At 37.0% G+C, this 15,267-nt stretch overlaps 1 protein-coding gene across 1 annotated transcript; it reads left to right on the top strand.

Moving 5' to 3' along the window:
- Nucleotides 1-13,731: 13,731 nt before the first annotated feature.
- On the top strand, nt 13,732-14,709 carry OR6Y1 (olfactory receptor family 6 subfamily Y member 1). The gene has a single exon (XM_017863444.1). The coding sequence runs from the start codon at nt 13,732-13,734 to the stop codon at nt 14,707-14,709; it is 978 nt and encodes a 325-aa protein (XP_017718933.1).
- Nucleotides 14,710-15,267: the final 558 nt, after the last annotated feature.

Raw genomic sequence — 15,267 nt, 5'->3', positions numbered from 1 at the left:
TCCTTTGTAGGGACATGGATGCAGCTGGAAACCATCATTCTTAGCAAACTATCACAAGAAGAGAAAACCAAACACCGCATGTTCTCACTCATAGGTGGGAACTGAGCAATGAGATCACTTGGACTCGGGAAGGGGAACATCACACACTGGGGCCTATCATGGGGAGGGTGGAGGGGGGAGGGATTGCATTGGGAGTTATACCTGATGTAAATGACAAATTGATGGGTGCTGATGAGTTGATGGGTGCAGCACACCAACATGGCACAAGTATACATATGTAACAAACCTGCACGTTATGCACATGTACCCTAGAACTTAAAGTATAATAAAAAAAAAAAAGAAAAAAAAAGAAAAATGCTATATGAACTTTTATATACTGTAACACTAAGAATAAAGACATATACATTTAAAAAAAATAAATTGTGTTCCTAGTCAAAGGGCTGTAAGAACAGAAAATGCCTCCAAAAGAAAGAAGATTGAAGAGCCATAGATAGGATGCAGATATCTCTATGGCAATTGGGATGTCTCAGGTTCATAGTCTGAATCATAAGTATTCTAGCAAGTTCCTTTGATTGTTGAAAATTTACTTGAATTGCTCAGAGAAATTTTGCTTATCTTGAATCTAGGCTCATTTACCCAAATTTCTGCATATTGAACCAAATTCAATGATTATTTAGATGTGGGATATGTGACACAAAATAAAAATGCAATTGAACAAATTCCAATAAACACAGATTGTTGATCAGTGCACATTTGCCTATTCTGAGACAGATTTTGAGGGAGAAAAAGACGTGTCCATCAATGCAAACTACTGTATAAACAATCATTTTAGACTTTCCAGTATTAAAAACAAAATAGCAATAACAGATCTGATAGTTAAAACACTTTAAGTTGTTTGATTTTCATAAAATTTCTAAATAGCCTTAGAAACATCTCTGAACATAGCTCAATTTACATTACGTTCTCCTCTCCTTCCATAGAATTATGAGAGACATGGAGTTCAGAATTCAGACCCTAGAACCAGCAAATTTCAATTTGATCCTGGCTTTACTAATAATAAGTTATGTGATCATAGGCAAGAAACTTTACATCTCTGCTCATAATTTCTCTTTGATAATAAAAATAATACCCTTTCCATCATATGGGTTTGTTGTGAATATTAAATAAATAATGCATATGTGGGCAAAGGGTTAGCTTTTTTTCCTCTTTGTGGAGAATAAATTTGATCTTGGATTAATTTCTAGTTCTGCTTCCCTAGAAACCTAATAAACATTACTACACAACATTACTTACGGCACAAATTATCTCTGATCAGCAAATGACCCCTGAACTGGGAGGATGATTAATGTGTTATAGATATCTAGTGGGAAATAATAGCTTCAGGCTACTTTTGTAACTTGGCATGTCTTCAGCAGGGAATTCTAGAAGCTATGGATGCCTATGAAATTGTTACAAGTGATATAGGCGCTTACAGGGCTTGAGGATTCCAAGTTAAGGTGAACTCTGCACCCCTTGATGAAAATCTTATGTCCTCCCACCTGAGCTATGACTTTAAATGACAGAGTCTGTGCCTTCAACCGCTTTCAGGACTTCTTTCCCATAAGAGAAACTCCTAAAACTGCCCTTCTGGAATGTTGGATTTACTATCCTGTTTCCCTGAGTTAATTTTATGCCAGGTGAGGTCTTTGATAGTGTGTGAGTTTGTTTGCTGGAACCTAAGAAGACCTTCTGGCATGTAATACCGTTAATTCACAGTAAGCATTTAATAAATGCCAAGCTCCATCATTATTATCATTTTATCATTACAAATATCATGATATGCTTCTAAAGGATATGCCTGTTCCATTAACCACGTATTAAACTCACTCTTACTCAAACTGAGATTGGAGAATTGGCTTTCTCTAAGGTACATACAGAAAGGAAAGCTCCAAGCAACTTTGTAACTATGTGGAGTAGGTAACAAGTTGATCAGAAAGTTTGGCCTTCCCAATTGTACAATCTAATATCGTGCCAAGGTGTCATCAGATTGAGTGAGTGAAGTTCCTCCTTTAAAAAATGATTAAAACATGCTATTTCTATGACTCTTATCATGTCATAGTCATATTTTTTTTCCCATTGGGAGATCACAGTGCTTTTGATTTGTTCTTCCTCTACTGTGAGAGATTCCCATGGTGTTGATGGGTAACTACTTACTTCATAGATTTCTTCAAATATTCTATTTTACTCCAACAGTGGTGCTTTTAATATAAAACATGCTTTGCAAATGATTCTTATTTGCAACTCCGTTTCAATTAAGAAAATAAGTGGCTGTTTTTTAGTTGCCTGGCCAAAAGTGACCTCATTTTTCATTGCTATGATAACCTAAATTTTTGAAGCTGAAAACATGCCTGACCCAGGCAATAAACCTACATTTCTGCCATACAGTTGATATCTCAGCTTCTCTTGAAACTAAGACTGGCTATGTATCTAATATTTTCCCAATAAAACATAAATGAAGTTCTGCTGGAGAGGTTATCTTCTAGAGAGAAAGAGATGGCTGGTGCTGGTGCTAGCACTGCCCCTTTCCCTTTTCTGAACCTGGATTTGATGCCTGGAATTCCAACAGCCATCTAGAAGGTAATAAATATGGGAAGAAAGTTCAACACACTAAGGCTAGAGATGCAGAAATGTATAAAAATCACAGGTGTCTAGTCGTATGGCTGAAAAATTGAACTAGGTTGGCGCAAAAGGTATTGTGGTTCTAGACTGAGAATTTTAAACCGTTATAATCAGGCTCAAGCACATCTTTATTAACCAAAATAGGAATCATTACAATCAACACATTGTTGCCAATGAGAAATAAGTTTGTTTATTCCTGGAGTGTAAAATCCCATGCTTTGGGGTTTGATGAACTCTTGGAAAGCATTTTGTGCATGCTGCTGGTTGTGGAAGTGCTTTTCCTGCAAAAAGTTGTCAAGATGCTTGAAGAAGTGATAGTTGTTTGGTGACAGGTCAGGTGAATGTGGTGGATAAGCCAAAGTTTCATAGCCCAATTCATTCAACTTTTGAAGCACTGGTTGTGTGTCATGCAGTTGGATGTTCTGGAGAATTGTGCCCTTTCTGTTGACCAGTGCCGGCTAACAGTGTTGCAGTTTTTGTTGCCTCTCATTGGTTTGCTGATCATACTTCTCAGATGTAATGGTTTTGCTGGGATTCAGAAATCTGTGGTGGATTAGACCGGCAGCAGACCAACAAACAGTGACCATGAGCTTTTTGTGGTGCAAGTTTGGCTTTGAGAAGTGCTTTGGAGCTTCTTCTCCATCCCACCACTGAGCTGGTCATCACCAGTTGTTACATAAAATCCACTTTTCTTTGCAAGTCACAGTGCATTTGGCCCAGGAACTGCTAACAAATGTACAGTGCAGCAGCTGTTCAAGAAGTTTTGCAAAGGAGACGAGAGCTTTGAAGATAAGGAGCATAGTGGCTGGCCATCAGAAGTTGACAACAATAAATTGAGAGCAATCTTTGAAGCTGATTCTTTCACAACTACATGAGAAGTTGCCAAAGAACTCAACATCGACCATTCTGTGGTTGTTCGACATTTGAAGAAATTGGAAAGGTGAAAAAGCTCGATAAGTGAGTGCCCATAAGATGAGTGAAAATAAAAACAAATGGTCTTTTTGAAGTGTTGTCTTTTTTTATTCTATGGAACAACAATGAACCATTTCTATCAGGTGTTATGGTTACTGTCTCTTTAATGTTGCAATTGAAAAGACTATCCAGGGAAAAAGCAGGGTTTTTTTTTTTTTCCCCCGACATGATATCTGCAATTCCAGTAACTACTACTGAGGCTGTTTTATTTTAGTTTGATGCACTTTGCTTTGTTTTATTTTACTTGATTTTGTTTTGTTATTTTTTAAGGTTCTTAATTTGTACTCAGTGCAGTCAGCTTTTCACCAGATAAAGGTAACAGAGAGGGAGCAGTAAAGTAGCATGCAGTGAAGTTTATCATGATTTTATTTTTTTATTATTTTATTGGCCATCTAATTTGTTTTTAAAAAAATTAGAGTGCATAGCAGTTGTATATATTTACGGGGCACATGACATGTTTTGACAGAGGCATGCAATATGAAAAAAGCACATGGGGTATCAGGATTTTTTGAATGAAATTAATCTTTTTAAAAATAGCAGCACTATTCATCCAATTGACTAAAATGGGCTTGAATTTAAAAGAAAATAAAATGTTGTGATCTTTATTTACAAGACACTTTATAGAAGGCACAAGACATGATCATCTGTTTCAAACTTTTTGTGACTTTAGAGAGGATATAGAAACTTTACAATTTTCAGAAAGAATTATNTATCAGGATTTTTTGAATGAAATTAATCTTTTTAAAAATAGCAGCACTATTCATCCAATTGACTAAAATGGGCTTGAATTTAAAAAGAAAATAAAAATGTTGTGATCTTTATTTACAAGACACTTTATAGAAGGCACAAGACATGATCATCTGTTTCAAACTTTTTGTGACTTTAGAGAGGATATAGAAACTTTACAATTTTCAGAAAGAATTATAAAATACTAACACAAAAGAAAAATAGGTCCATAGTAAACTTTAACTTATTCATCTAAACATTACCCTATTTCTTCTCACCAAAACTAAATGCATAATCATTGTGAAAATTTTCTCAGAGCCAAACTTCTGACAATATATAAGCATGTGCTTTTTGTCACTCTACTCGAAGATCTAGTCTACCTATTGTTTTTTAATATTAACTCTTAAAACTATTTTTTGACAGAAAATAATGACAAACTTAGATTTTTTTTCATTTTAAGCACTCATAGTTCTAACTACATATTTTTGTATTGAGAAATTATTATAAACCAAGAAAATACCAGGTTTTGTTTATATTTGTTACTCAGTTCACGATACTAGTTAGGAAGAGTTTTTTTTAACTATCTAAGACAGTAATCGTATTTTTTTCTACAAATCTCCCCACAATAGTACTTAATGAGCCAGGAGCTTCTGCAATTCCTTATTTTCCTCTCCACTGAAGTTACACATTTTTATTTATTTAAATAAAATGGGATTCAACTCATTTCCTCATTGAGCAGATATTTTAGGTGCCTACTATGTACCAGACATTGTAATGAAAAGCAATGACTTGGGAGAAGTCTCTTTTCTCAAGAATCCTTAGTCTAATAATTTTAAAATAATTTTAAGAGTCTCAATCATTCTATATTTCACCAAATTTTACAAATTAAATAAACAGAAGTTATTTAAGAAGTAGCATACAGTGGGCTCTGCCTCTACTTTAACATGAAAACTGGAAAAATGAAACACTCTTGATGAAGAAGCCAGTTAACTTGAGTCACTTAGTCAGAAACAGCTTCATTGTTTCTTTCAAATATATTAAAATTTCAAAATGGCAAAATTCTTATGTTCATGTGCAAGTAAATTATAAAGGAAATTGGAAATCAAATTAACTTTTCTGAACAACTTTTATTTGCTTGACATAATACAAATACTCACACATAAAAGCATGTATTTGTATGGCAAGTGTTATTCTAAACAGCTTACATATATAACCCATACCATCATCACAATAATTCTAAGAGATAAGTACTCTTATTGTTTTATTTTTCCAATTAACAAAAACCCAAGAGACAGAATAATTTGCCCAAGGTCATGTAATAAGACATGGCTGAGCCAGGATTTGAACCATGGCACTCTAACTGCAGAGTCTTTCCTCGGAGCTGCTACTCAAGACTAACCTTTGGTTTGATGTATCACCTTTTAAGATGAAGAATGTAATACTTCCAAAGGTTTGAGAACTTACTTACATCCCAGAGCTGACAAAGAGCAATACAAATCCAGGTTTTGCTGACTTGAAAACCATGTCCTCTTTCTTTTCCGTTTCACAGCAATTTTTAATTATCCGTATCATGTTTTCCTTCTCTATTTTAAGAGAATGGAATTAAAACTGAGTGATATTAAGCCTATGTTTCCTATTTACTGAACTTTAGATAATAGTAAATAGAAAACAGAGGTTTAATATCACTCAGTTTGAACCTCCTCTGTTATCAGAAGAGGTTCTTGTTCTTGAAGTCTGTCATCAAATTCCTAAGTGCTGAACAAAACTATTACAGTAAAACTATTTGAAAAGAGTAGTGACATGTGACCAGAATGGCTCCTGACACGTAGAAGGTACTCAATACATATTTATTGAATGAATGGTCAGATTCCTATAGAATGGTAACACAGAATGTCACCAAAGAACCAGTAATGAGCTAAGAGACTGCCTGGAAATAAAGGAAGTGTTATCCCAGTTTTCTATGGGAAAAAATTTCCTTTTAAAATTTTTTATCAAATTGAAAATGGTGAGGAGTAAAGAGTGGTTACTCCTAAAATATGAACTAGGCACTTTGGAATCTGAAGGGTTTCACTATTTTCCTTAGGGGAATTCTGTTATTTTAAAATAAAGAGCTTAATTTTTTATTGGGAGATGTTATTCTTTTTTGGCTAGTTTTTATCTTTCCCAACTCCAGAAAAGCACAATTCCCTGCAATGGTCAACATCCTTCATAGTAGTGCATATCAAAACCCAACAGAGCCTGCTCACTTTCTACTGTAGTCCTAGGTCTGTGGTTCTCAAGCTAATTATCCTGGATGTGCAGGTATCCAAACCCAGGAAGAAACATATATACCTAAAGAGATAACTGTCCAATTTCCATGCCAGATTGTTTTCCATATAATCTTATTGTCATCTACATTCTCTGAGCATCTGTATGCTTCTGAATGTGTACTGATTATAGATAATAAGAGTAAATACATAGCATGTTCTTACTCTTTTTTAAAAATACATATATCACCTGAATGCAGTATATTCATCGTTCACATCTACTGAGTTACTGATGCATTACAGTTACTTCTGTGTATACTTATAAGCACAATACCTGAGTGTGTTTGGAGTTTGCAAATGTGCATGTGCTCATACACTTGGGTCCCCAAATAAGGAAGGGTACTTACCATTATTTTCTGAATTACACTGTCTTTTTCTGGAGGACATTATTTGTGAGATTGTTCCTCAGAAAAAGGACGCACACACACACACACACACACACACGCACGCACACATTTCCCCTCTCCACCTTCCTCTTCCCGCCTCATCGGGGAGGACAGGCAGTGTACTTCCAGCCAGTCTAAGGTCTCTTTTGTGCCTAGAGACTCCACTTAGCTTGCTAGCTCTTCTTAATATCCTCCCAGGATCCCCTTGAGCCCTGGAAAGGCCAAATATATTCCTGAAGGCTGTGTCTCTTGGGAGGTCCTTTGTGGATAGAAGGGAGTGGGTTTGTCTCCTCCAGTAGCTTGAAAGCAGGCAGAAGCACAAATAGCTCCATTCTGTGCCTTCTTCAAGCAGAGACATGACCAGACTTGCCCAGAAACTCTCTAGGCTTATGTACGTTGTTCTCCTTCTCTTGGTCTACATGATTTCTTCTCTTTTCTCAGCGCAAGCTGGCTATCCTTGATAAAGCTAGGTAGGAAAAGGGTTACATTCCTGAGAAAATGGTGAGTTGAAAAAAAGACTCTCAGATATTTCCAAAAGCGAATTTAGCCATCTTTTAATTATTTATTTTTATGAAGGAAAGTAGGGAATAATTGAAGGTAAATTGTATGTAAATTACTGATTCATCCAAAATTTTATTTTATTGATTTTAAAGATAGTTTGTCATTTTAAGCCTATAATGGGTAGCGACACAAGTTATAAATGGAGAGGAATTTAGTATATACATAGATTAATTCCAGTCCCACAAAGATTTTTTTCAGCATCTGTGTATATGTAGCCATATGAAATATGTTAAGGATTCAGAAATGTAGTGTAATATGGATTCTCATGTCATTTTAAGACTCTACTGTGATAACTTACTCAAAGTGAAATAGGCCTGAGTATGAAAATTTCCCAAAGGTCTGTTCTGAAGATGCCTCAACTTAATGCATCTGCACGACTCTGCCTTTCAAAGCACAGATTCCAAATATACTCTGACATAAGGGACACAAAAAGAGAAAGTAGCATAGAGGATGGAATTAATGGACCAGTGTAGATGAATGAACATGTGTATGCGAGAAGGGGTGGATAGAACATAGGTATGTGAGCAAGCATGTGTGCTTTTATGTTAAATAAGAGCAGGGACTGACAAACAAAATGATGTCTGGAGAGTCAGATGGCTTATAATATTACTCCTGCTATATTTTTTCTTTTATTTTTAATTAATATGTATATATATAATTGTATATATTTGTGGGGTATATAGTGATGTTTTGATCCATATAATGAACCATGATCAAATCAGAATAATTTACATATTCATTATCTCAAACACTGACAATTTCTTAGTGTTGGGAACTTTCAATATCCTCCTTCTAGCGATTTGAAACTATATTTCATTTTATTGTTAACTACAGTCATCCTACAGTGCTATAGAACACTAGAATTTCTAGTGATAGTGCCATAGAGCAAGAAAAATTCCCTTTCTGTTGTCCTGGTTAGTCAAAAAGATGCAACACATTATGTGACCACATTTGTTTTCAACTTGAAATCCTGAAATAAACTGCAAAGATTAATCATACCCAAATGAGACCTATAGAAATTAAGCCACTTTTCCCAAAGGACCTAGATGGAAATTAAATTATTTCAAAATACAAGTCATGGTTTTGGAAAGTTATAAAGTATAGAGGATCAGGGATATGAAATAGATATTTTTTTTGCTAAAGTCTTCAAAGCCAACTCACAGTAGAAACAGAGAGGTGCAGGGGGACTCACTACAAAGCAGCAAGGCATCCTGTCCTACCACAAACCAAGGAGCTGTTACACATATCACCCTGAAGCATATTTGTTCCTGAAAGGGCCTAGGAAAAGGGAGCTGGATTAGAATTGTATCCCTTTAAAACTTATTTGAAGGAGTAAGAATGTGTTCCTACACTTTAGCAAATGCCTTACTATTGAGGGTCCAAGACTGATATGTCCACCTCTGGCTAATCTACAATTTTTTTTCTCACTTCCCTGCAGGAATTAGTAGAAGATCAGATTGAGCACAAGTGATTGCTCCATTATTTCTTTCACTATCTATGTTCCAGTTTTGAAGACTTCTGAGACCCTCTGTTTGGCCAAACCAATCCCCACAGAGCTTGTATGGCAATTTTTAAAATGCCTCCATTACCAGGAGCAATTTGACGTCATACATTTTCTTCCCTATACCTCATTTTCCCACAAACAACAGAGCAGGTCATTTCCTAGACCCATTATTATCCTGGGCTCATTGCCCACTAGCTGTGGAAAAGGTCACATCCACCCTCCCTGGGAAATCAGAAAGAGAGCCTCTTGGTACTTTCTGGTGGAAGGCTCAAGGGGAAAAAGAAGATATTCTTATTCTCTGATTCCAGAGTGAAACTAAGCCTTAAATACCAATTGTATTTTCCATAGCCTGATGATATTTGTCCCCATTAAATGTCCCAGTTAAGCTGGAATCATCCAAAGAGGATGATCACAATCTTCAGGGAACTGATAACCTGGATATGTGTGTGTGTGTATATATATATATATTCTCTATACATATATATGGAAATTGAGTGGCTTAATCTAAAAAAGGAGAGACATGATGAGACAGGGGTAATGGGGGTGGAGGGCGGGAATTGGAGGTTTAAAGGACCTTATGGCTATTTTCAAACAGTGAAGTCTATCCTTTGAGAAGGTGGCGAGACTTACTTTCAGAAACAGAACCAGGACCTATGAATGTGGGTGCATTGGGGTTCAGAAGAGAAAGCCTTCCACCTCCCAAATCAAAAGTTTCTCTTATTTAAAGTACGGCTAGTTTTATAGATACTGGATTTCCATTCCTGGAAAAAGTCAAGCAAAGTCTGGGTGTATACTTGCGTCTATACATTGGTGATTCACAAATGTGGTAGGGAGCTAAATCATGTTACCTCTCAGGTTCTTTGCAGTCCTACAGTGCTGTGTTTCTAGAGCTGAAGGATCTCATTCTACTTGCTTAGCAATGTGTGTGTGTGTGTGTGTGTGTGTGTGTGTGTGTACATGATTAATACAATGGGCAAGCAATTGTGAAAGCTAAAAAATATATTTTTGAGAAAATTATAGTTGTAAGACTCGCATTAACTTTTATGATTCTATTCAAATCAGGCTAAAACTTAAGGTGATTTGTCCTTCTTGAGCTAATAATAATTGGGTCAGATAAGGAATTAATTTGAATGAAGTGTGTAAGATAACAGCGAGCCATAGAAGGAATTAAATTGAATGAATTATATAAGACAATTGAGGATTAAAGCTTGCCAGGGACTAAAATGTAATCATTAATAAATTGTTACTGTGCCACTATATAGTTGTTTAAACTTAGAGAAAAATCACTTAAATCACTCTGGGATTTCCTTATCTGAGGAAAAAAATAAGTTTGAATTAAAATACCACTGGTTTTAAAATGCTATTATTTCATGAGACAAGTCCACAATGCATAACTGACAGTTGGCTACAAGAAAAAGTGAGATGGTCTAACCTGCTGCTAGGTAATATGGTTGAGATCCAGAGTACCGGAACCTTCGACTGGCTCTTGGCTCTCAGCCTGGCCCTTTGATTCTCCTTAAATTTTCATTCCTTGCAGAGTACCATTAAAACTATTTTTAAAGGTACAATTTAATTCTCAGAAGAAAAAAAAAAGCCTCACCCAGTTCATAGATCATCCTCTACATACTCATACACAAAAATCAGTGGATTATAAAAAAATAAATTTGCTGTTTAATTCCAATTCTGCCATTAAGCAACTTAGCTGTGTACCATTCAGCTAGACATTTAGTATCTTCGCGTGAAGTCAGCACTGTGACATTGGTGCTAACTCCACGATGGTGAAGATCAGATAGAATGATGTGAATGTGCTTTCACATACACAAATGTGAGTTACCATCTGGCAGTAAAGATGCTTCCATATATTCAGCAGAGCCTCCTCAGAATCCAGTTGCTATAAAACCTCCACTGGAAGGAAGGCTGTTAACTCTGTGAGCCTTGCTCTCTTCCTCACAAGCCTGCCCAATGGACTGTCTCAACAGTCTTAGAAGGCATTAGGAGGTGACCCAGACAATCTAGCCCTAGAAATTTATGGCTAGTTTTAGGAATTAGGAAATCTAGACCCTTATTATATCTACAATGTATGTGCCTTTTGATAAAGCACTCTACCTCTTTATACATTAACTTTCACATTTATCAAAACATAATTCTGTATATACATATGTGTGAATAATTTTGAAACTTGAATGAGAGCATATTGTACTTTGAATTGTTTTCCTCTTCTACTTGACTGCTAGAGACCTCAAAGCTAAATTCCATGCTCAAATGATAAAGCTGCTTAATCAGATGTTCTTTATATAATACTGTATACTCCCTTTCCTTTTACTTCTTTGTATTTTTACTTTGTGGAGCTTCATCTGGACTCTGCTGGAATTAGAGGTAGAATGAATAAATGCATAGCTCTGTGAAAATATCCCCCACTTTATTTACTTATTCTTAAAATTAAATTAGTTGTTTTTATTTCCAGCTTCATGTCTGAAGCAACTACCCTAAGAATGACAATATCTATTGCAAAGGAATGGAGAATATATTGCATTATTTAGTAGAATTATTCTAACTATGCTTTTTAGGCTAGGCATCTTCTACAGGACACTGTGGGTGGTCCCAAGAAAAGATGACATTAGGGTATAGTGTCTTGCCTGTGGTTTTCTAGAATATTAAAAAAAAAAAAATAGACACAAAGATTAAGCCCAAGGTCATGACTCTGGAGACTTATATCCTATTACTATGAACCAAAAAAGTGCCTCCCAAATAGTAATACTACCTTCAATAGCTAGAAACATGTTCATTTCATCAATTCATTGAAAAGGATGGTGATGTAGTAAGAGAGAGCAAGATGGAGTCTGGCCTACACTCTTCACGAATAGATTTTAAGTTGGTTTGAATTTTTGGACTCGAAGATTTTTTTTTTTAATCAGGATGAAGAAAAAGATTAGGAGGTTCATGATGGGACTTGCTTGTAAGTCCCACTCCCACACTGCCTAGTGAATACCACGCTGTGGTGAGCAAGGACAGGTTTTGTGTTGACTGTGCGTGTGTTTGTGTTTGTGAGTGTGTTTCTCAGGAACTGTATTCCAACAGAAAAGAAAATTATTTGCATTTACACTGTAATATATTATCTGCCTTTTCTGGGTTATCTGTGTCCATTTCCCTCTCTAACAAGGAATAATCCTGCCTTTCTATTCTGCCTTTCTTTCAGGATTCTAAAGCTGAAATCTAAGTGGGAAGAGGAAATGGATAGCGTGGGCAGTAGTTTTCTGACTCTTTCACCTCATGGTCCTTCCTTAGGAATTTAAAAAAAAACCCTTTCCTAGTTGTCCTACACATTTACACCATAAAATTGAGCTGTTGAGAAATGGGGAGCAAGAGTGAAAGTGGCTCTGGAGAAGAGCAGAAAAGAGAATGGAAGCAATAGGACACAGAGCGAGACTTGAAATGGGAAGGTGTTTAGTATCACTAGGTTTGGGAATGATTCTCAGCCTAACACAAAAAGAGGTAACACATTTTGCGAAATTAATGAACAGAAATGCAGAAGAGTCACTAATTTGCTCGTTTTCTCTGCTATTACTCCCAACAGATTATGGTTTTTTAATGTAGCACCCTTGGAAAAGTCCCACAGTCCTCTCCCTTTTCTCATTAACAATGGCTGCTGTTTGCCCCAGTTTTTTGCTGTTTTTGGCAGAGGTCGAAGTTGGGGTGGGGGAAGTTCTGTGTGTGGGGTAGAGTGTGTGTTGTTTTAAAAGGAGGAGGAGCTATGTATGTGGGGGTAAGTAGAGTAGCCTGGAAAGGTAACAGCATATATCACAGGAACTGAATTTAAACTCTAAATCCCATTTGATGTTCACAAAATGTGAACCCCATTGTATTATCCCCATTTTATAAATAAAGTAACTAGTATTCTAAAAGATTATGTGGTATTCTCACTTAGCTATATGAAGACGAAAGTTGGATTTGAATGCACTTTTGTCAAACTCCTAAGCAAGCATTTTATACAATGGATTGTATTGAAGAAAATATTATCCTTCAAGTTATCCAATCAGGTTTGCTCTCTGAAAAGCTGGTGAATAATTGCATCAAACCTGATTTTGCCGTTAGTCCTATGGGTGGGCTCAACTATTGCTTCATTCAAGCTTAAGCACCTTGTTAGAAAAAGCAGGAAAATTCTCTGCATTTTACAGATAGGTGGGGTCATGCAACCACAGCAGAGTCACACAAATTGCTCCTAGAGAATGGGTAATTGGGCCTTCTTCCTCCTCTCCATATTCAGTAGATGGGGATGTTTTGCCTGTAGTGAAAGGGTGGTCTGGAGACCATTTTTTTGTGTGCCCAAAAGTGATATATTGGCAAAGTACAGAATTAGGATTTAGAAAGTTATAATCTCTATTTTGTATGACCTTGGACAAGTTACTGCTCTTGAGAAAATTTGAAAACAAGTTAAAATATAAGCTCCCTTTTCTCAAAAGCTTTGGTTCTCACCATAATTCAAGAGACAGTAAGATAAAAAAGCAGAGACCTCCTGTTGTGATAAATTTGCTGGTGGTGGGCTCTATCAATACAAATAACCATAGACTAGAGCTTGTGTCATGGAAGGAACTGACTTTGCCTGTGCCCACAGCCAGTCATGACCACCATAATTCTGGAAGTAGATAATCGTACAGTGACAACACATTTCATTCTTCTGGGGTTTCCAACACGACCAGCCTTCCAGCTTCTCCTTTTCTCCATTTTCCTGGTAACCTACTTGCTGACGCTGATGGAGAATCTTCTTATCATCTTAGCTATCCACAGTGATGGGCAGCTACATAAGCCCATGTACTTCTTCCTGAGCCAACTCTCCTTCCTGGAGATGTGGTATGTCACAGTCATCAGCCCCAAGATGCTTGCTGACTTCCTCAGTCATGACAAGAGTATTTCCTTCAATGGTTGCATGACTCAACTTTACTTTTTTGTGACCTTTGTCTGCACTGAGTACATCCTTCTTGCTGTCATGGCCCTTGACCGCTATGTAGCCATTTGTAATCCACTACGCTACCCAGTCATCATGACCAACCAGCTCTGTAGCACACTGGCTGGAGGATGCTGGTTCTGTGGACTCATGACTGCCATGATTAAGATGGTTTTTATAGCACAACTTCACTACTGTGGCACGCCTCAGATCAATCACTACTTTTGTGATATCTCTCCACTCCTTAACGTCTCCTGTGAGGACTCCTCACAGGCTGAGCTGGTGGACTTCTTCTTGGCCCTCATGGTCATTGCTATTCCTCTTTGTGTTGTGGTGGCATCCTATGCTGCTATCCTTGCCACCATCCTCAGGATCCCTTCTGCTCAGGGTTGCCAAAAGGCATTCTCCACCTGTGCCTCCCATCTGACTGTTGTAATTCTCTTCTATTCCACAACCCTTTTCACCTATGCCCGTCCCAAACTCATGTATGCCTACAATTCCAACAAAGTGGTATCTGTTCTCTACACTGTCATCGTTCCACTCCTCAACCCCATCATTTACTGTCTGAGGAATTGTGATGTAAAGGCAGCCCTCAGAAAGACCATACATTGCAGAGGAAGTGGGCCCCAGGGAAATGGGGTTTTCCGTAGTTAAAAAATGTTTAGATTCCTTTCAGGCTTAAACTGAGAGATGATCACGACACACTTTTCCCCTCAGTCTTGTCTGTGGTTATCCCCCAATCTCCAGTACTGTAACACTGCTCTCCTCTGTGTGTGTGTGCGTGTGTGTGTGTGTGTACACACAATCATGACTAGAGAAACATGTTCTCAAGAAGTAACCTCTGTTATCAGGCTGAGAGACAAGTTTTAAAATGGTAGAAAATCTATTTGAAATCAGGAAGAAAGAGAGAGAGAGAGAGCAAGTGGTAGGAGGGAGGAAAAGAGGAAGATAAATACTTTTTCCACACAGCTTATCAAAAGAAATGCCAGAAAGGACAAACAATTAAATATAAAGAATAAAACCACCGTTCATCTCTCAGGTGGTTAAGAAAAGGTTTTTTTTACACTCTATATTATAGAAGTAAAAGAAAAAGATCAATATAAATTAATGCCTGTTAGGCACAGTGACACATACCTATAGTCCTAGCTACTCAAGAGGCTGAGGCAGGAGGATCCCTTGAGTCCAGGAACTTGGGCCCAGCCTGGTCAACAT

Source organism: Rhinopithecus bieti, unplaced genomic scaffold (assembly GCF_001698545.2).
Source record: "Rhinopithecus bieti isolate Rb0 unplaced genomic scaffold, ASM169854v2 scaffold_69716, whole genome shotgun sequence".
Taxonomy (NCBI): Eukaryota; Metazoa; Chordata; class Mammalia; order Primates; family Cercopithecidae; genus Rhinopithecus; species Rhinopithecus bieti.
The sequence above is the reverse complement of the archived record's forward strand: the minus strand, read 5'-3'. Positions and strand labels throughout refer to the sequence as shown.